This window comes from Populus nigra, chromosome 5, assembly GCF_951802175.1.
Source record: "Populus nigra chromosome 5, ddPopNigr1.1, whole genome shotgun sequence".
In the NCBI taxonomy this organism is placed as follows: Eukaryota; Viridiplantae; Streptophyta; class Magnoliopsida; order Malpighiales; family Salicaceae; genus Populus; species Populus nigra.
In genome coordinates, this window is record NC_084856.1 from 3,868,243 (window position 1) to 3,890,725 (window position 22,483).

At 32.4% G+C, this 22,483-nt stretch overlaps 2 protein-coding genes across 3 annotated transcripts; one reads left to right on the forward strand and one right to left on the reverse strand.

The window, feature by feature from the left end:
• The first annotated feature begins 6,037 nt into the window (after positions 1–6,037).
• Positions 6,038–10,287, forward strand: LOC133693737 (uncharacterized). 2 transcript variants are annotated; one of them, XM_062115023.1, is made up of 9 exons: positions 6,038–6,184; positions 6,741–6,919; positions 7,035–7,123; positions 7,209–7,347; positions 8,601–8,675; positions 8,854–8,975; positions 9,059–9,134; positions 9,220–9,279; positions 9,809–10,287. In XM_062115023.1, the coding sequence occupies exons 2-9, from the start codon at positions 6,806–6,808 to the stop codon at positions 9,935–9,937; spliced, it is 804 nt and encodes a 267-aa protein (XP_061971007.1). In that variant the 5' UTR covers positions 6,038–6,184; positions 6,741–6,805; the 3' UTR covers positions 9,938–10,287. The 2 variants fall into 2 exon arrangements, with proteins under 2 accessions (XP_061971007.1, XP_061971008.1); XM_062115024.1 differs by having other exon boundaries at positions 6,070–6,184; positions 6,733–6,919.
• Positions 10,288–16,787: 6,500 nt separating this feature from the next.
• Positions 16,788–20,566, reverse strand: LOC133693204 (myb family transcription factor PHL12-like). The gene is made up of 5 exons (XM_062114379.1): positions 20,331–20,566; positions 19,964–20,040; positions 18,597–18,718; positions 17,658–17,784; positions 16,788–17,275 (listed from the first exon to the last, which is right to left on the reverse strand). Exons 1-5 carry the CDS (start codon positions 20,452–20,454, stop codon positions 17,027–17,029), a joined length of 699 nt encoding a protein of 232 aa, XP_061970363.1. The 5' UTR covers positions 20,455–20,566; the 3' UTR covers positions 16,788–17,026.
• Between the last annotated feature and the right edge of the window lie 1,917 nt (positions 20,567–22,483).

Consider the following 22,483-nt stretch of genomic DNA (forward strand, 5'->3'; position numbering starts at 1 on the left):
CAGGCCAGTTTTGAAGGTTTGTTTCGGAATCAAAAGGCCCTAGAAATACATTTAATTCGGTAACACTTGCATAAAAAATTATTTGTCACGAGTGCTGCTGCCTGGCCAATTGCCCATCAGTTTCTTACGTGTCCCTCGACATGAGCCTCTCACTTCTTTTGCATTTGTTTTGTTTGGAAGATATAAATTTCTTTCAATAGAAAATGAAAAAAAGATTTTTACATCTAGATTTAAAACTAATCAATGTAAAATATTAGTTTCTAAATAAATATAAAATAAACAAATATAAAAATAAAACGAGTTTAAATGTCATATAATTAGAAGCGCTTAGATAACATATTTTTCTCTCGACAATTCTTCAATAATATTTATAATATCTTTTTTTTAATAAAGATTTGAAAACTGATTTATCAATCTTGTATATTTTAATTTTCTTTTCTAGCATATTTTCAAAAATTAAAAAAATTGAAAAATTGAAAAAAAAAATAGAGAGTGAGGTATCAAAGAAAAAAAGGAATCCAAATAAATTAATATGAGACTGCAAGTACTTATCCACTATAATTGTAGAATGAAAAAAAAAGAAGATTATGATATTTAAAGATAAAAATAAAGGAGATAGGAGATAAGGGATACGAAGAAAGAGAAAGATAAGCAATAAAAATAGCTATAAGTAAATTAAAATTTATTTAAAAATATAGTTATGGTTATTTTTTAAAGTATTTTTAATATCAATATATAAAAGAGAAAAATGAGAGAAACCTCATAAAAAAGAATCTCGTGGACTCTCTTTATGTTAATTTCATAGGTGGATGAGTTGATTTTTTATGCGTGTATATATATATATAATCCGTAATATGTTTCGTACAAAAATCTATATAAAACTATTATTAGCAAAAAGAAACTCATAAAGAGATAAAACATAAGAAACAGAAAGAAGAATACTAAATGAATTAATTTTTTTTTTAATTGAGTATTTCTATTTTGATAACATTCATCTAATCTAATTTCTCATGTACTTTTTACCAGTGTGATTTAAAGGAAAAAAGAGACCTGTAAATTAGTCAATCTCCGCGCTAGGCATTAGTCATAACTACATATTGATTGTATTCATTTAATTTATTGTAGACTTTCCTTGTATAAATAGATCAGCTCCACCTCTTTTAAAGTAAGGTGGTTTCCTAGCACTGTTAGTTACTTACAGCAACATTTTCATGGTATCAGAGCTGCCATAGATTAAAATCTTTCGATCTGTCATCTTTCTTTCTTTTTTTTTTTTTTCATTCTTGGTAATGGCAGAAACCTTCTCTTTCGATACCATGGTCCATATGATCACCATAAAACTTTCAGCAACTAATTATTTGCTTTGGAAGAGCCGGCTCATTCCCTTCTTGATTGTCGAAACCTCCTATATAAGTTTTGTTGATGGATCCCTGTCGCAGCCGACTGCCACCATTGAGAATTCTTCATCAACAAATCCAAAATTCCTGGAATGGAAAGCCAAGGACCAACAAATTCTCAGCCTACTTCTTTCCTCCCTCTCTGAAGTAGCCATGGCTGTCACGGTTGGACTTACCACTTCCCGTGATGTTTGGCTGGCTCTTGAACGTGTTTTCAGTCATGGATCAAAAACGTGAGATAAGATTGAAGGTTGAGCTGCAACTTATGAAGAAGGGCTCACGAACAGTTGCTGAATTTTCTAGAGACTTCATAAACTTGTGTGATCAGCTGCTGGCCAAAGGGCGTCCAGTGGATGAAAGGACTGACAATTCTCATTGGTTCCTTCGTGGCCTTGGTACAGATTTTTCTGGTTTCTCTTCAACACAATTGGCATTATCATCGCTACCTCGCTTCCATGATCTTGTTCCGCGCGCTGGCAGAAAGTATGACCTTTTTCAGAAGTCATTGGAATCAAACTCTTTCGCCCCTGCAGCTTTCAAAGCCACACGAAACTTCTCAGGCCGTGGTTATCAATTTAGAAATCATCAATCTCGAGGGCCTCCAGGACATAATCCTACTGGTAGCAACAATAGCCATCTCCCTCGCTATAAATCACAATCAGCGTGCCTACAATCCACGTTGCCAAATTTGCAAGTCTGACGGTCATACTGCTGCTCTATGCAAAATTAAATAGCTACGACCGGACAGATTCTTCAGCACATCTGGCTGAAGCCTTCCAAAGTTCTTGTTCTTCAACCACCGGCTCTTCTGCATCTGACTGGTACCTTGATACTGGTGCCCCTGCTCACATGACACCAGATGCGACATCGCTGAATTCTTCTGAACAACATGATGGTAAGGACACTGTTATTGTAGGTAATGGGGCCTCCTTACGTACCAATCACTCGTATTGGTTCTTCCCAAACCTTCCCACACCTACCTTTACTCGATCTTGTGGTTGTTCCTCGGTTAACCTAACATTTATTATCCATCAGCAAGCTTACTTCTGATTTTCCTTTCAAAGTTATTTTTATTGACTCTTCTTTTGTTGTTGTTCAGAATCGCGCCACGAATCAGGTGGTGGCAGCTGGAAGGCGTGATGATGGTCTTTAATCTTTATGTATTAGAGCGTGGTCAAGCTGCTTTTATATCTATCCTTAATAAATCTGCCCTTTAAGGCATCCTATGAATTGAGTCATGCACGTCATGGACATGTTCATTATTCCATTATATCTTTATTAAATAAAAAAGAACAGCTTCATCGAACCTAGCTCGTTACTACCTAATCCTACTCTTTGTTCTACAAGTCAACTTGCCAAAAGTCATCAGCACAACTCAGGACTTATCCCTGCATTGCTCTCATCCTCCACCCCTCGCGGATTCAAGTCTGCTGCAAAGCATCCAGAATGGTTGACTGCTATGTACGATGATCAGATCAAATCCCTCAATGATAACAGCACTTGGGATTTTGTCCCACGACCTCTCAAGTCCAATGTTGTTGGCTGCAAGTGGGTCTTCAGAACAAAATGCAAGTTTGATGGTTCTGTGGAACGTCTGAAAGCCAGACTCGTTGCAAAGGGATACAATCAACTTCCTGGCCTCGATTACATTAATGACACGTTCAATCCAGTGGTCAAGACATCCACTGTTTGTGTAGTCCTCTCTATTGCACTCACTCATGGCTGGCCGCTTCGACAACTTGATGTCAAAAATACATTCTTCAATGGCTGTCTGCAGGTACATGTTTACATGAAACAACCACCTGGTTACATCAATTCTCGTTTCCCAAACCATGTTTGTAAGCTTAAGAAAGCTATCTATGGTCTGAAACAGGCCCCTCGCTCATGGTTTCAACGTACGATTCACCACCTTCTTTCTTCAGCTTGGTTTCCTTTGCAGCCATGCCGATACATCTGTCTTTGTTTTTTAGAAACAGCGCAACATAATTTATCTTCTTCTTTATGTGGACGACATCATCATCACTGACAATGATGTTGCTCTACTTACTCAGCGTATTCAGCAAATTCATTTAGAATTTGCCACCACAGATATTTCGGGCTCCCTAAGCTACTTCCTTGGTCTTGAGGTACTGCCAATTACTACTAGCTCTTTCTCAGCCAAACTAAGTATGCCCATGACCTCCTTGCTCATGCACAGCTTCTGGAATGCAAACCAGTGGCCATACCGATGATTGTTGGGCAACAAATCACCTCTGCTGGTGCTCTTCCCGGTGATGTTACTCTCTATCGCTTGTTGGTGCACTGAAATACTTGACCATCAACAGACCTGATATCACCCATGCTGTAAACACTGAGAGCTAATTCTAGCATTCTCCCACAGAGGTGCACTTCTAAGCTCTCAAACAAATCCTGCGGTATGTCAAGGGTACGCTTCAATTTGGTCCTACCTTAAATCCTTGCTCTTCCTTTGACATTACTGCATACTCCGATGCGGATTGGGCTGGTTGTTTAGAGACTCGTCGCTCCACTAGCGGTTACTATATCTATCTTGGTTCCATTCTTGTTTCCTGGATCGAGTTCTAAGAAGCAGCCTATAGTCTCTAGGTCCAGCAGCGAATCTGAGTATCGCACCCTTGCATCCACTGCCGCTGCGGTCATTTGGATACAGCATCTCCTTCGCGATCTTCGTATTTCTCTCTCCAATCCACCAAGTCTCCTTTGTGATAACAAAAGTGCTCTCTTCATCAGTTCCAATCCAGTGTCTCACAAACATTCGAAGCATATTGACTTAGACTATCATTTTCTCCGAGAACTTGTTGCTGCTGGAAAAATTCAAACACAACACATCCCCTCTCATCTCCAAATTACAAATGTATTTACAAAGAGTGTCTCTCACCCACTGTTCACTTTGTTTCGATCCAAGCTCCGCGTGTGCTCCAATCCCACGCTTGGCTTTACAGAAATTATGTATTTACAGCAACATTGTCATGCCTCAACCATATTCAATATATAATATAGATTGCTGTATAATAGAATAATGTAGATAATATATATAAATGATAATGGATGAAAAAAACCTAATAAATAAATATTAAGAATTGAGTGCTAGTTGTATTTTATATTCTATTCATGCTAGTCTATTTTTATATTATATTGCACCCTATCTGTTTGGTATAATGTTTCACTATGAATATTATTTTGTTTTTATATTGAAATTATAATAGTTTTTATCTTATCTATAATATATACATTTTAGGGATCTTATCTAGTTCCCAACAGTTGCAACCCAATTTATTTATTTTTGGATTAATTATTGAAGAACAAGAAAATTAATATGCCCAATTTGTATCATTCAAAATTTTTTTTCCAATCTAATATATCTAACTCCCCGAATTCAAATAAATTAACTAGAACATGTTATATTTTATAAAATATTAAAAATTAAATTAAATATAATAATGAATTAAAATTCAACTTATTATATCCACAAACACCCCCAGCTTCTCGTGCATGATTGAGAAATCTTCATCATCTAAAGGTTGCTTTGTTGGATAGTACTTGTATGTGTGTTGTTGTCTCTTGTCTTTTTTTCAAAAAAAAAACTGGGAGAACCAAAATAAGGTGACGTGTGACGTGTCCAACTAGAGCAGTAGGGTTTGCTGGAATTTGATGTTCGAGCCACAGAAATGGAAGAAAAAACAAAAGGGGAAAAATCGAACGTGGACCCCAGAACAGACAAGTGTAGCCATGGCTTTATGATAGATAGACAACAAATGAACGCCGCTTTCTTATAATAGTGTAGCCATGGCCTTACGTGTTGTGTGTTGGCTTTTCACTCATATCGTGTGAGTCCTCCTTCCTTCCCTCTTCTGAATTATTACCAGTACGATGATCCGTTGGAAATATGATTTTAAGTTGATTCTTAATATAAAAAAAAAATATTTTTCAGACATCATTGCTTTCTTAATTACAAAATCAAAATAAATATTTTTAATCCGTTGTCTTTTTTTATTTTATACATTTTTAATTCCTTTATTTTAGAAGCTAACCTGGCTTTTAAGATTCCATAATTTGTCACATAAAGTATAAAAATCTAAGTAATTCTTTTGACGCATTTTAAATTTAAATTACAATTAAAAATTAATTTCTATTTAAAAAAACGAACTAGATCATTTAAAAAAAAATAAGAGAGAAGACGTTAATTAAAATTTAAATAAAAAATCAATGAAAAGTAAAAAAAGAAAAGAAAAGGAGAGTATTAATTAAAATCAATGAAAAGAAAAGAAAAGAAAAGAAAAGAACAGAACGGACAATTCCAAGTCCACTGTAGGAAGCTTATTAAAGTAAGCGAGCGTAACGCGCAAGCGGGGGTTAACTCCGATTGGTCCTTTCCCTTGTTTCTCTGCACACGGTATCCTTCCCCGAACCTTCCAATCCTTCTTAATTAAGGCATGTTTGGGAATAAGTTTTAATTTCTCTCTTTTTTTTTTAATGTTTGGAACTTTGGATGTAAAAAATAATTAAAGAAATTAAAAAAAATATCATTTTAATATTTCCCTAAATAAAAAATACTTTTAAAACAAATCACTGTAAAATACCCTCTCAATAATAATTAATTTACTCTTCTAAACAAAACAATAATTAATTATTGAATTCCATCGGAAAACAAAACATAATAATAAAGACACGAAACTTAAGACTCTCCCCCTCTTTGTTACCCAAACGCTTAGACAGAAAACGGTTCGACTAAAGTTCTCCCGCAACATCCGGTGAGATTTCCGATTCAGGTAAAAACATCAACAACACAAAGGAAAGTCATCCTTCCTTTTTCTTCTCTTCTCTTTATATTCACAAACACCTGTCCTTTTCTGTTTCTTTTTTTATGTCTACTTCCTTGTTCAACACACTCGTGACTGCGTGATAATCTTCTTACGTTTCTGTGATTGAGGATGTTCATATTTTCTTTTTTTAACTATTATTTGCTGGAAAAAAATTAAGCACAAGTGATCAATGAGAAGCAGCAGCAGCAGTAGTAGTGAGGCATCAATAGGATTACTCTGTTTTGTTTTGTTTTTTTTTTTTTTAATCACTATTAATTAGGCTGAACAAGAAAATTGCCTGCTGATATATGATTTATTGACTCTTTTTACTTGTCTCAAGTGTATGATTGACACGTTTAATTAGGCTGAACAAGAAAATTGCCTTCTGATATATGATTTATTGACTCTTTTTACTTGTCTCAAGTGTTTGATTGACACGTTCTCACGAGTTTAGTGAATTTTCTGTTTGCATAATGTAATTTGTGTTTTTTTAATTAATTTCTAATGTTAATCAGTGTTTTAGGCGGAGGAAGTGGAATTGCATTGAGGATTTTGCTTTACTCTTGGTGCTGGGATAATTTGATTGTAATGGCGATGAAATCATACCAAATTAATGCGGAGCTGCTGCTGAAGGAATATTTACTAGCTGATCCTTTGATTCCGTACACTTCTATCACAGGTGGCATTTTTGCTTGCAAGATGGTATGTTTTAATTAATCTTGAATTCTTTTGCTCTATCAAAATTTACTTTTTCCTAGTATTGGTCTTGTTCCCTTCAGTTTGTATCTTTAATTGTGTGCCGTTTGCTCCTTTTTAGGTCTATGATCTTACCAGCTTGTTCAGTGCTGTTTATTTTAAGAGCTATTCCAACCTCACCAATTTGCAACGTATTGAATGGAACAACCGGTGATTGAATCTTTTCGATTAATGTTAACGTTCTTATTGCCTTATGTTTTGAATTTTTTTAATTTGGTTTCAACCATCAATGCAGTGCGATATCCACTTTCCATGCTGTTTTCATTACAATGATGTCATTATACTTTGTATTTTGCTCTGATCTCTTCTCTGACCAACCTCACGCTGGCCTTGTTACATTTCGGAGTTCTGCACTGTCTACATTTGCATTGGGGGTAAGGATGCTCCAGATTGCTTTTATTTATCCTTGGCACCAAGTTTATTAGCATGTTTATGCTTTAAACTGCATTGAATTTTGGACATGTTGAGGGACGTTAGTGATGTGTCATCTCTGCAATGGTAGGCAGAAATCAACATACGATTTACATCACACGCATCAGGGCCAAATTTTCCTTATTGTAGACCTAATAGTTCAGACATGTTAAAATATCTCAGTTACCATTGAAAATAACAGAGCAATGTCTTGTGGGAAACCACAAATAGATGGGAAAGACTGGTATCTTTTTCTTACAATAAAAATGAGCTGCAGTGTCTTGAGGGTGATACTATATAATTTGTGTCGAAGGCACTGCAATCGAGTGACAAAAAAGAGTTGATTTAACACACTATAGCCTGAACAACTTTTTCAAATTGCTGGGGAATTGTTCCATGGATACTGTTTGATGTTGCAAAATGATGAAAGTGATGGTTATATTGATGTGCTTTTTGAAAGATTACAAAACACTCTTTTCTACCTCAGATCCTAATTTGACCACATAGTTCTCCAGAATACCCAGTTGAGCACCCCCCCCCCCCCCCCCCCCCCCCATGCTTTGATTTAAGACAATTGTTCTGCTTTGGAAAAGTTTGTTAGCTCCTGCACTTGTATACTTAACAACAGGAAAATATGCAGTTCCTTTTAGCTAATTAGCTTCTGAATGGAGAACAAAGCAAATGTTCTAAGTTATTGGTTACTGCAAATCTTTACAGCATAGATTATCTTTCAACTTTTAAACACATAAATTGGATTCAAAAAGTCAACCAGGCTATTTGGTTTATTGCACAAGTTATCCCTTTGAAGTGTATCCTTGTCGAAGAATTTCCATGCTCTCTCTCGAATTTGAATTCTGTAAACATGGATTTTACTGCATAAGTTTAAAAGTCTAGCATCTCTCTAACTTCTTTCATCTGCATTATGGTACACATGCAAGGAAGTGATGGCATTGTTCTGAATCTTAAATTACCTTCTTTATACATTTATATTGTTGATGGAGGAATTTCATTGCTTGCAAATAACCTCTTGATGGCCATTCCGTGGCTTTAAGAAAAACTTATTTGCTATATGTGGGTGGGGCTGTTTTTACCCAATAGATTAGTCTAGCCAAAAGTCTGGATGCGCATGTCTAGACTTGCTTTTTGTTTGCCTAATAATATCATTTTCTTCTGTGTCCTGTTTTCCTCATCTCATTCTCTGATGTGATATTGACAGGTTTCTGCTGGTTATTTCATTGCTGACCTTGGGATGATTATTTGGTTTTATCCTTCTCTGGGTGGGATGGAATATGTAAGTGATTATTTTGTGCAAAGATTAATTGAGCCCAATACTTTATGTTTCCTCTCTCCTCAAGCTTTGTTTAATTATTCCTTTGCAAGCACAACCTAGTTGAAAAGACATGTCAGCTAGGAAGTTGTTACTAAACTTGGAATTAATCATGGATACGATGATAACATCATCATGTCAGGTGATTCATCATTCTCTTTCCCTGATTGCTGTGGCATATTCGATGTTGACTGGGGAGGGGCAACTTTACACCTACATGGTTCTTATCTCTGAGACAACTACTCCTGGAATCAATTTGAGATGGTAATTTTGTATGTTATAATCATTCAATGACCAACCATTGTGATTTTGTTATGGATTGTGATATTCAGCTTGGTTCTGTGAAGGTATCTTGACACAGCTGGAATGAAGAAGTCTAAAGCATATCTCTTAAACGGGGTTGTGATATTCTTCGCTTGGTTTGTAAGTGAATTGTGAATAGAAATAAACACCCATTTGGCATTACTAATTCCTAAACATGCTTATTTAACAATAAAACTATGTGCAGGTTGCTAGGATACTCTTGTTTATCTACCTGTTTTACCATGTCTTCCTGCACCAATATCAGGTAATGACCACACCTGCAAAACTTCTCCATGTTATGATTCTGACTGTGATGCAGAATTGGGAAGCATAACTTATAAGAACTTAAAATCTCAGATTTAAAACATAACTAGTTGAATTTAATTTTGACTATAAGATCAGAACTCAAAAGATTGATCATTTGCAAGGCTTAGTCGAGTTGATGTATGCAACCCATTTGCATCATATTGCAAGCAACCTGTTTTTCATTAGAACATAGAAGTGGTCATTTTGTGCCTTCTAAAATGGGAAGGAGCTGGTTTGTGTTGCTGTCAGATCTAAGGACGTGCTTCATCATGCCATATACCAAACAGCTTAATAACAACGTAGAGAATCTTGTTGAAAAGAACACAAAAGAGAAAGAATGACCGCATTTTGCTAGTATAGTAATTTCTCACAGATTGACATGATCAACAAATTTAAGATGAATGTTTGATGATTTGTGTTGGAAAGGTGAATGCTTCCTTGACAACTAAAATTTGCCGTGAATTGCTATTTTTGTTCCCTCCCCACAGGTCAAGCAAATGCACTCCTTTGGACGACTCCTGGCACAGGTAGTGCCAGTAGTGCTATCTGTCATGAATTTGATGTGGTTTTGGAAGATTTTCAAAGGAATGAAAAAAACATTAGCAAAGCGGCACTGAATAACATATCTAAACTGTAGTTGTGCAAACAAGGAAGCAGGCTGCTGCATATACATCAGCTCATGCTACTCATCTGGTGTGTTTATTTTGCGCGTTCTCTCCCCCGTTATTGTGCACATGCACACTTGTAAATGGTTTCTCCACAATAGGAAGCGTTATTAAAAAAGTATATATATATTCTTTTTTCTTTTTGTTTACCGTTGAATGTAGATCCAATTCTATAGAAGAAATTGAATAAGAAACTTTACTGCTCGAAGCTGTGAGTGTACAGAAACGATGAGACATGAGGGCGGCAAATTTGTGCATGTATTATTGGCTCGACTGTGGCAATAAAATATTAAATTCTGGGATCAGAGTAGCAATTCATGCAAAAAATAGGACTGGACAAAATGTTAGCATCAGAAGGGTAATGGCTATCTTCTTTGGGCAAATATGGGAAAGAGCCCCTAAAATCAGGGATACAGCAGGGAATTTTGGAAGGTATGAAGATCGCAACGTGTTCTGGAACTGTAATACCTCGCAAGTATTCTATAAGCTAATTTGTTCTCCGTTCAGTATGTATGGGATCATGAGGAAGCAACCCTTGATGCTATGAAATTTAAGAGAATGGTTCCTCCCTAGGCCAGAGCTTCACAGCAGCGGTCTCATCAGCAGCCAGGCTCTGCTCTTACTTGCATGTCTTGCCAAACCATAATTAGCAGGTGGTTTGATATACTTGTAAAGAAATAAAATCTAGTTTAGGAGCACGTGCATGAGAATTATTATTTTCTTTTTAATCTCATTACTAATAAATTAAAAGAGGTGACTGTTTTATTGTACACCCACTTTCTATTAACCTAGAGAGAGCACCGTGCATTCACAATGTTGGTGTGTTTTGATGGGAAAAATATGTTTTGGTCCTTATAGTTTTTTATTTTTTTATATTTGATCCTTGTAGTTTTAGTTGTTTATATTTCAATGATAATTTATTTTTTTTCACGTTTCAGTCCTTGAATATTAATTTTTTTGAATTAGCACAAGGTATTTGGGCCAAAATCTGACTAATTCTAGGGGCACACAAGCTCTCGGTAAGGAGTTTTCAGCAAGTACACCATGGTCAATTCATGAGCTTTGCCCAAGTTTAGTGATCCATGGAATTGTTTGCACCTGACAAATAAGTTAATATTAAAAAAAATAAGTTTTTTGTTATCGTTAATTTTTATGTAGTTTTCTCAAATTAATTATTTTTTTATTTTTTATACAATCATGTTAAACTTATAAAGACATTTTGTTTTATTGAAACTTGCTTTTAAATCATGATAATTTTTTATACAAAAAACCATGCTTCTAATAAAAAAAATGTTTATGTTAAAAAAAATACATGAATAAGGAAAGAAAGTTTTGAGTAAAGGAATATTTTTTTCCTCTTCATTTAAGTCATTAGAATTCTCATTAAATATTTATTTTAATTGCCTTGAATTTTTATTCAAAGAAATGATTGATAAAAAAAAATCTTATAAAAAACATGAATAAAAAAGAGAAATTTTAATTAAAGAAATATATATTTTTTTAGAATTTAAAATGTTGGATTTCATTTTAATATTTATTTTAATTATATAGAATTCAATAATTAAGTAATAAGCTAAAGGGTGTGGGTGATTCACTATTCACCTACACCTAATGAACAGTAATCCACAGTTCATCTCTCTTTCTTTTTATTTTCTTTTTTTTCCAACTTTCCCCATGTTTTTTGTTTATTTTTTTTTCAAAATGACTTTCCTTTTTTTTTCCCCAACTTTTCCTCTTTTTTTGTTTATTTGTTTAATTATCTGTCAATTTTACTTTTTTAATAATGAACCGGTTAAAAATTTTGCTTTGTAATTTTTTTTCTTTAAAATACGGTAGATTACTACGATATTTTTCCACATTTTTTTTCTATTTTATTTTTTTATTTTTTAAAATTATTTTTGTTGATTTTTTTTTAATATTGAGCTGATTGAGAATTTAGTTTTGTGATTTAAAAAAAAAAACATTGTTGATTGCTACAGTGTTTCTTCGCATGTTTTTTTTTGTTTTTTTTGATGATTTTCTCCGAAATTATCTTTTTTGATTTTATGTTTTAATATTGAGCTGGTTAAAAATTACAGTTACAATATGTGAGAAAAGCACTGTAACTTTTCTCATAAATTACTGTAAATTGCCATAGTATTTTTTCTAGTTTCTTTTATGTTTTCTTTTGTAATATTTTTTTTCAAAATTATCTTTGTCGATTTTATTTTTTTAATATTAAGCTGGTTAAAATTTAACTTTGTAATAAAGCTTAATCATGTGGGGAAAGTATTGTAGCTTTCCTCACAAAACACTGTGTATTACTAGAGTGTCTCTCAACATGGTTTTTTATCTTATGATTTTTTCAAAATTATCTTTGTCAATTTTATTTTTTTAATATTGATCTGGTTGAGAATTATAATTATAAGTCATTATAAATAAGGCTAAATCATGTGGGGAAGCACTGTAGCTTTCATCACAAAATACTGTGAATTGCTACAGTGTTTCCAACATGTTTTTTTCTTTCTGTATTTTTTTTCTAAAATTATCTCTTTCGATTTTATTTTTTAATATTGAGCTTATTGAGAATTTAGCTTTGTAATTGTTTTTTAAAAAAACACAGTGAATTGTTGCAGTGTTTTTCCATATGATTTTTTTCCAAAATTATCTTTGTCGATTTTTTTTTAAAATATTGAGTTGGTTAAAAATTATAATTACAATAAAACTTAATCATATGGGAAAAGCGTTGTAGCTTTTCTTACAAAACACTGTGAATTGCTATAATATTTGTTTAAATGGTTTTTTTTATGATTTTTTCTAAAATTATCTTTGTCGATTTTATTGGAGAAAGCACTGTAGTTTTTCTCACAAAACATTGTCAATTGCTACAACGTTTTTCCTCATGGGTTTTTTTCCTTCCATAATTATTTTTGTTGTTTTTTTTTTAAATATTAAGTTGATAGAGAATTTAGCTTTGTAATTGTTTTTGCTTTTTATTAATAGAAAAGCTAAATCATGTGGCGAAAGCACTCATGTGGCGAAAGCACTGTATCTTTCCTCACAAAACACTGTGAATTGCTACAAATCATTTTGTTCAGTCTTTAAGTTTTTGATCACCAATACAACTTTTGTTTCTATCATGAAATATTGGCTCCATCATACTTTTAATTTTTATTACTTATCTAGCGCTGGTTTATAATTATAACACTATCAAGTACATTTGTTTTATAAGCCTGCGGCAGCGTGCAAACATGTCATCTTGTTATTTTTAAAAAGGATCATGTGACATCCAAAATCACTAGTTTATTCCTTAAAATATGTTTGAATCATGGGTTTGCACTTGATACTTCCGCTCTTTTACATTTAAAATTCTATACGATTATTTTTACTTTCTTTGCAACTTATTTTTTTTAGGACCATAGTTAAATATTAGATTTGTTACCTACGCTTCATTGTGGGTATGTAGAGCAAATTTTTTATTCCATGTAAAAAAAGTATTTGAATAAAAAAATCCAAATCCTGAGTCATTGGTTTAAATGGTAATCTAAACAATACAAAAATAAAATGCAAAAACAATAAATAAACTGATAAAAAAACAAAGAAAAAAAGGGGTAAAAATAATAGACTTGAACCTATTTGGATTATCAAATAACCTAATGTTAACTTAATAGAAGACAAACCACAAAAAAAAAACAAGAAAAATTAAAAAGAAAACATAAGCTTTAAAAAAAAAAACCTAAGTTAATCTCCCAAACCTAGTCTAATTTCTAAAACTTGCAACTTGTTAAATTCTAGACCCGGATTCAATTAAGAATCTTAACTCTCAACCAATTTAATGTTGAATGACAAAATTATTGAAATATATTAATTAAAAAAAATTCCAAAAGTAAAACAAATAGCAATTAAAAAAAATAAGGATAAAATTTGAAAGATTAAAAAATCATAAGGGATAAAAATGCAAAACATTTGTAATTTGATAGATTATTTATAGAATAAAAAATGGTATGGGTGAAATTAAAAAAATCATAGAGGGCTAATCCAATAGAATCAAACCCAATAAATAAGAAAACAAAACCCCAAAAAACAAAAAGATAAAAAATAAGAAAACATAAGCTAAAAACAAGAGGAAGAAAAACCAAGTAAACTCGAGAGAACCTCCTAAACATAGTTTAATCTCTAAGACCTACAACTTGTGCAATACTAGACTTGAGTTCAATCAAGAAACTTAACTCTCAACAAATTTAATTTTGAAAGATGAGATCAAGAAAAAAATATTAATAAAAAAACTTGCAAAAAAAAATAGTAACAAAAAGAATGAGGATAAAATTTGATAGGAAAAAAATCCAACGAGGATGAAAATTAAAAAAATAAATAAAAATGATCCCAAACAAAATAATTTGCAATAAAAAAAGTTAGGACCAAACTTGAAAAATTAAAAAATCATAGGGGGTGAAATTTAAAATCATATGTAGTATTATAAATTATTTATATATTAAAAAATAGTAGGGGATGAAATAGAAAAAAATTATAAAGGGCTAACCCAATAGAATAAAAAAAAATAGAACTAAATTTAAAAACAAAGCATAAAAAATGAGAAAACATTAATTTAGAAAAACATAAAAAAAAACCAATCAAACTCAGCGAACCTCTTACCTGGTCTACTATCTAAAAGTCGCATCCTATGAAATATTTGACTCAAATTCAATCAAGAAACATAGTTATCAACTAATTTAATTTTATAGGATGAGATCGACAAAAAACAATTAATAAAAAAAACTTGCAAAAGCTATAAAAAAAAAACAAAGATAAAATTTGATTGAAAAAACTCATGGAGGATACAATTTAATGAAAAAAAATTAAAAAAGAATCTCAAATAAAATAAATAGCAATTAAAAGAATAAGGACCAGATTTTAAAGACTTAAAAAACATCATAAGCAAACTTAAACAAATATCATAAACCTGGTCAAATCTTAAAAGCATGCAACTCGTGAAACTCTGGATCGAGATCCAATCAATAAGTTTATTATGAGTTAATTTAAAAATATCAATTTTAAAAATTTGTCAAAGTAAAAAAAAAATTAAAATCCAAAGAAGATGGATTAAATTTGATGGAAAAAAAGAGGGTGAAATCATTAAACTAAACCATTTTATAAAATGATCCCATATAAAAACTTGTCAAACATTGATTGAATTTGATAGGAGAAAAAAAGCAAAGAAGGGTGAAATCGCAAAACAAAATTAATTTAAAAAATGACTAAAATAATAACAATAAAAAGAATAAGGACAAAATTTGAAAGATAAAAAAAATAAGACGGGTGAAATTGAAAAGGTACACTTATTTTATAAATCATTCAAGATAAAGAAAATCATAATAAATAAATAAATAAAACCAAACCTAAAGAACCAAAAAATTAAAGGACTATTCTTGAATTTTTAAATGGTCGACGTGAAAATTTAGGTTGAGAGAGAGAGAAGAAGGGAGGAAGAAATGGTCGTTGACGTTAAACTACTGTGAATGGTGTAACATTTGTTTTCTTATCGGGTTGGAGACACTAAGACTTTTCAAACACCGTCCTGAAATATAGTGTTTGGTGGTTGTACGACCTCTTACTCGCTGTCAAAATAGTACGAGAGTTATCCATATGCACTTACAATTGTTTTTCCTGCAATATTTAATAAATGTAATTTATAAAAATATCCCTTAGTACCCTTGAAGTTTATAATAAAAACAAAGTAAAATGACAAAAAAAACAAAAATCATCGGGTGAGAGTTTAATTGGTTTTGTCTTTAAGGATATCAAAATAATTACAATATTTCTATAAAAAATGAAAACAAAAATGCCCTTGAGTAGTAGACGTTGAATTATTTTATTCAAGAGTTAAATAAATAATTTTATTGTGCATTAAAAAATACAATTACCAACATAACCCCACACAACCCTCAAAAGACATTTATGTTATGGTTAAATAAAAGATAGTTTTTTATTTTATTTGTTGATTTTTTTATGGATTGTTTTTAATTTTATCGTTCAACATATGATTAATTTTTTATTGATTTTTTTTAATTTCATTTATTGATTTTATGAATTTCTTTTTTAATTTTGTCATTCAACATTTAAATGATTTTTAAGTGGTCTCGAATTAACATCATGACATTTGGTCGGTGCTCAATTTTAATTACGAGTTTCTTTTTGTATTGTCGTAGAATTAAATAAAAAATAATTTCAGAAAAAAAAAAGGTATTAAACCTAGCGGGATACATGATCCAAACCACGAGTTTGACAGGTTGACCCATATTCATTTGAATCTTTTTTTTTTGTCTTTATTTTTTTTTAATTTTTCTCTTCAATATTGTGTTGATTAGAAATTAAGCTTCATATTTTTTTTAATTTATTTTTTATGAGTTTATCACGGTCTTATTAATGAATCACGTGTTTGGCAGGTAATTTAGGGTGATCAAGGTCAATCTAATAGGCTATCATATGTTTTAATATTTTTTAAAAAATATTATCCAATATAAATATCATATTTTGAATTTATAATTAATTTTTTTTACTAGAAAAGATGATAGCAAATTAAGTCTAAATATTTTTTCATGTTAAAAAAATTGATTTAACATGTGACTTAGAGCTGATGAATTATCTAGTGTAGATATATTGTTTGGTTTGTTATGAAATATAATTGATTCATTGAAGAGCAGAAAACCAAACCAAACACCCTTAATTACATATTATTAATAAGATAGCAGCATTAATTAATTTACCCCTAAAACAAGAAAGGAGAAAACAACTTTTACATGAAAAGAAGAGTATGAAGAGGAAATTCAAACAAAAAGATAAGACGAGCCATCGACTAAATAAACAAATAACAACTGAACATTTACTTGAAAAGAAATGAAAAATCTTCTTTCATACATAAGCAATCAGTCGCTGACCAGCGTTCGATCGCTTCTTTTGATGTTCAGCTTACTAACACAATAGTATCTGATCTATACCATGCAGTCGCTAGCTTTGATATATAAACTAATTCTACTAATTAATTAATTAATATGTAACGGGGGATCATGTGCCGATGGTTAGGTTTAAGTTTATGTGATTACTCCCACAGTCGAACTCTGGTCTGCTTATGAAACTAGTTGTTGAATTATACTCACGTTGCTGATCGTTAATTAATGGCCATAACTCTCTTTCTTCAGCAGTACAGCACGACATTGATGGGGTGAAAGAAAGTGAGAGCTCACAGGTTTCAGCTGGTAGCCTGTCAATATTTTCTTCCATAGACGTTCTACCAACAAAGCTTGTGCCTGAATCCTGCAAAGATGAAACCAGCTTTATAATTAATCAATAATGTAATACAGTAGGAATATATATCGTTGGGGTTAAACCACCATTTAAACTCATCTGTAATATATGTATGATCTTCAAAAAGGTTTAGTTTAAGAACTCCTAAACTCATCAATATATAGACACACACACACACACACACACACACACACACATATATATATATATCACCAATTAAGTTGTAGAAAGCAAAGTTCTTAAAGATCACCAACATGGAATCTCCATGTACAGATTTTCAACTTCATATTTCTATGACGTACATACCTATAATTTTATCCTTTAATTTTTAATTTTTTTTCCAAATTAAGACATACATATATGTAATTGATGTATATATTTTTGTATGTACCTGTTGCTCCGGGTCACCACCGTCTTCTTTTGTTAGCTGGAGTCCATTGCTTTCATCAGAAAATATATCATTTTTAGAAGCAGACTTCTCACATTCCATTTGCATCAAGTACTCACCTTGTAGTAGCCTGCCATATATAAACAAACAGCATGAGCAGGTGTTTAAACATAACTCAATCAATCCATATAAAAAAAAATCAAAATGATGATCAGTACTCCTTGATGAAGATACTGAGAAGTTTCGTTGTTTAAAGTTCTATTGCATCTCATTTGTCACGACCTCCAGTGCCACAGAATATGTTATAAATACTACAAAAAATCGAATTTTTCTGGCAATTGATTTGAGATTTAAGGGCATTTTGATAGATGTAAGGTTATTATTCGACTGCAGTTGAAACTTTTTTAAAAAAGAAATTAATGCCATTAGATAGCAGCACTTGATAGATATATTCGATTATCTAGAGGAAATTACTCTTATAATTTAACAGTAAGGAAATTTTTGGAAAATCATTAATTATGAAATAGAATTATAATAGAATTTTTTAAGTAATGCCACGAATTTAGTGAAACTTTGAAACTACGCATTGTCATCAAATACATTAATTGTAAGTACTGAAGAGATGTTAAGCTTCTTTCCAATATCAACTCGGAAAAATATCCTGCGGGTTGCTGATAATTATATTAGATTGCCGTGTTATTAAGCTTGTTATACATGATTTATTCATTAAAAAAAGGTTGTAAATTAAGGATTTTCGCATGGGATTCTTGAAGAGGGATTTTCATTCATGAAGAAGAAGAAGAAGAAGAAGAAGAAGAAGAATGTTGTGTATCTCACAATATTAAGGCTTTACATGTCAAACTTGTGCTCAATTGTTTTTTATATTATTATTATTACTGCTTTTTAGCAATCAAGAACACAATAAATCAAGCATATATTTACCTCTGAGAGGAGAAAATTGAGGAGATTCCCATGTCATCAAGTTGTGTTCTTTCTGCTTGCAGATGCTTCTTCATGGGTATTAAGACATTGATGTTTTTGGGACCCTTCATGCTTCTGTACATCTGTCACAACCAGAGTTCAAAGATCAAGGGAAGTGCTGTTATATTCACAATCAGTATGCGGTTTAGTTTGCATTTCCTCTTGTCCTAATCTGTTCAGTGTCTAATCATGTTCACCTTTTCCCCCTTGTATTACATGCCTTTACTTATTTAAGATTATCCACACAGAAAGAACAAAAAATCTATCATGCTATCACATGCATTTACTATAAACTAGGTCGGCATGAATGTACATGCATGTGAATTTTTTATATATATATTTAGTTCAGAAAAATAATGGGTCACAGATTTATTTATTTTTTTGTAAGTCCCTGTTATTGCAGTAAAATTCGGTAGATAAAGTGATAAAGCAGATGATCATATATGAACGCCATTTCATGTGCCATTAAAGATGTGTGCGTGGCCTATTTTGAATTGAGCAGCTCCTTTTGCTTTAGAGATGGCAATAAAGCCAGTCCAATCTCCAAAAATGAACTATTTTTGTGTAGATTTCAGACTTGAGATATGGGAATATCATATCTATAGCATTAACTAGCTATCAATAATAATATTTAGCTACCAATCCGCACTAATAATTTGTTTGAATGGACTGATCACTGATGAGCCACTAGTTTTAACTAGCTAATTAGAAGGAAGACCTTCTTCAGGTTTAGGGTTCGCATGTTCATCATCATGTGTGTCTCCATTAATTTGAATTAGAATCCTAGGAGTTTTACCTTGCCCAGTTCCTGTGTGATCTGAACATGGAACAGGCGTGAGGAGTATAGATTCCCTAGATCTTCTTCAATGATATAAAAACCTAGCTAGCTTTATATATACACGTACTATATAAATATTCCATATGCGGTAAATAATTAAGCTTAATTAATTCATCTTAATTCTAAAATTAAGTTAAACATTCTATGGGACCAATGTCCAAAAAAAAAAAAAAACAGAGAGAGAATGGTGATTACTTTATTCAAATTAAAGAAGTAGTTAGCTAGGTTTGCCTATATGGTAGCAGAAGGACCATCCTTAATTTTAATCATGTCACTGGGATGTGGACCTCAATTATAGCTAGCATCGCAAGCCTCCATGTGCAATATTGCAAACACGTAGAAGCACATATAAAATGTCTACATTAATTCCAAATCTGACGTGATTAATCCATGATGTTTTAATTCCTGTAATTCTTCTACTTAGAAGGTCTTCCTGTTTAATGATCTGCTAGTAATTTTGTTCCTTTTAGCTGAAATGAGAGAGTCATACCTGAAGATGGCTTTTGATATGAGAAATCTTCAGTTCTTTCACGCCCATCATCTGCAGAATTCGCCTAGGTGTTGCTTCTGTGCAAAATCATCAATAAACTTATCAGCATACGCTGGAGAAAAAGTACAGATCGATGCTTATATAACTGTATATGCATGATTGTGCCAGATTCAGTTTTCTCAGTTTTTAGGGCACCATAAAAAAGGGTTGACCATAATTTAAATGGTCTTTATATGATCTGTTTAGAATCAAAATGGTGCAAAGAACCCTTTGATCTTCCCTTGCAATTGTATTTTAAGAAGATTAAGCAGTGTCGTCTTCATGGCTTTAAGAAGCCTTAGAGACACTGCAGACCAGAAGAACTTACTGTATTTCCCACCGAGGCGTTCAACAGCTTCAATAAAATGTTCATGGAGCTCAGGAGTCCACCGGAGACGTGGATGTTCAGATTTGTTGTATTGCCTTACTCCATTTTTCCGTGATGTTTTCATGGCTGGCTATAGCTTCTATATGGTTGATCAGAATGTCTTTTTTTTCAGAAGACTATCTGATATATACAATTATGTAGGCGGATAACGTCTACCCTTGAAATGTGAACGCATATCTGCCTTGCAACCACACAAAATTTTAAAACAAAAAAACATATGTTTGTCAGTCTAAGACCAAAGACTTTTTAAAGCATATAATTAAGTTCCTGTTCAAACATGTTTTCTCTTCTTTTTTTAGTAGTAGCTAGTGAACTCAAGATAATTTGGTAAGCTGAGCCCCCACACCCCTCGATCGCCAAGATTCCTTCTTTTTTTTTTTGGTTATATAAAAAGATTGAACTAATTAATTACTACAAGATTCAAGAACCGGAAAAAAAAAACACGTATACCATGTATCATATATAATTTCTTCTTATACAAGTAAACAAAACCATCCTTTTCCTTCCAGATTTCAAAGCTTAATTTCCTCTTCCTTTTTATTTTATATTTTTGGCATATAGGAGAAACAGTCGTACGTTCATCACCTTAAATGAATCATAGTAATTGCAGTGTTCTGCTTTTAGCAACTAATTTATCAAATGATCCACATTGTGTTCGACCACTTGGAGCCGGCTGTTCATTCTGTGATCAGGATGCGGGATTTTTTCAAGAGTCCCAATCCATGAAACTACACTGGATGAATAAGAGAGAAGAAAGTCAACAAAAAATAAAAGTCATCCTACCTAAATGATTTGCTAAGGCCAAAGACTTTAGTTTCTCTAATTCTCTTTTGATAAATTGATAAATCAAAACCTTATAGAAAGCAAAAATAATGATGAAAAGTGCCTAGAGAGCTGACAAAAATGGAGTCCAGTCCACTTCGAGCTAATACCCAAATTATGTTAAAACTTAATTCCCAACCTAAAACTCCCAAGCACAACCTGCATTAATTCCCATACCACAAAATTCAAAGAAATTTCTTTACCGGTAAAAATCTAAAGAAAATAATATTAATTCAAAGAAAATATAAAGAAAGAAAAGAAAATTGACAAGGCATAAAAATGATCTCTTGAAATGCCACACGTTTTTTTATAGAAGATATTAAGATTTAAGAAAGAATGTGAATGCATGATTGAGTAAGACAGCACATTTAGAGTTTCTATATATATATATATTCAATGATTAGTTTTTTTTATTATCACAAGCTCATGCATGTGGTCATAACCTAGGACATGCTCTAGGAATTTTCCTCCATTCTTTTAACTTTGAGGACATGGTGCCTTTTGGATTAAAAAAAAAGAAGAAACAAAGAAAGAACGGAGCCCTCAATATGGGCAGAGCAGTAAGCAAAGTCAAGGCCATGACCTTAACCTATCAACTTCATGTGTCAATAAAAGACGGTGCCTACTTTTGGACCCATCTGATTCCTCTCATGGCTGCCGTGTTCAACACCACCCTCTCTCCAATTTCAATATGCAAGAAAAAAAGGAGCAGCTAGCTAACCCCTAGAATTAATTTCTTGAAAGCTGGTTCTCCATATGGTTGTAAATATTCCAGTACACTAAAGATCCATGGCATGCAATGAACCGTCCTTGTACTCCACATGTGGGCTCTCTTGTTGCAAGACTTTGACCGCTTGATTTATAGATGTGGGTGGGTGCAGCTCCCATGCACGTAAATCACACCAAAATGGATCTAAATCTGCAAACAGAGAGGAAACAATATCTGTCACGTTTTCCTGCCTTTATATTTATATTCTATGGCTACAAATTATGTGTGTGTGTGTGTGTATGCTTTGGAAGATTGCTTTAACTTTTGGCCAAATGACCAATTATGCACATAAAGACATTCAAGAAGTGGAAAATTCTCATTCCTTGAAAGTGACGGAGGTAAATTTTATTTCATAAATTCACTTGATAACATTGTTAATTACTGTAGATAAATGCAGTCACTATTGCTGATGCAGATACCACAGTTAGGTATCATAATTTAGCTAATTCACTTATTTTTAGTCTATTAATGGAATCTTTGAAAGCTCCTCTCTCTCTTGAAT

Coding starts and splice junctions, on each gene's coding strand:
- LOC133693204 (XM_062114379.1), bottom strand. CDS start 20,454: ATGAAAACATCACGGAAAAATGGAGTAAGGCAATACAACAAATCTGAA. Junction 20,041..20,330: donor ACGCCTCGGTGGGAAATACA/GTAAGTTCTTCT, acceptor GATTTTGCACAG/AAGCAACACCTAGGCGAATT. Junction 17,276..17,657: donor GTGGTGACCCGGAGCAACAG/GTACATACAAAA, acceptor TCATCTTTGCAG/GATTCAGGCACAAGCTTTGT.
- LOC133693737 (XM_062115023.1), top strand. CDS start 6,806: ATGGCGATGAAATCATACCAAATTAATGCGGAGCTGCTGCTGAAGGAA. Junction 7,348..8,600: donor TGTCTACATTTGCATTGGGG/GTAAGGATGCTC, acceptor TGATATTGACAG/GTTTCTGCTGGTTATTTCAT. Junction 9,135..9,219: donor TGATATTCTTCGCTTGGTTT/GTAAGTGAATTG, acceptor AACTATGTGCAG/GTTGCTAGGATACTCTTGTT.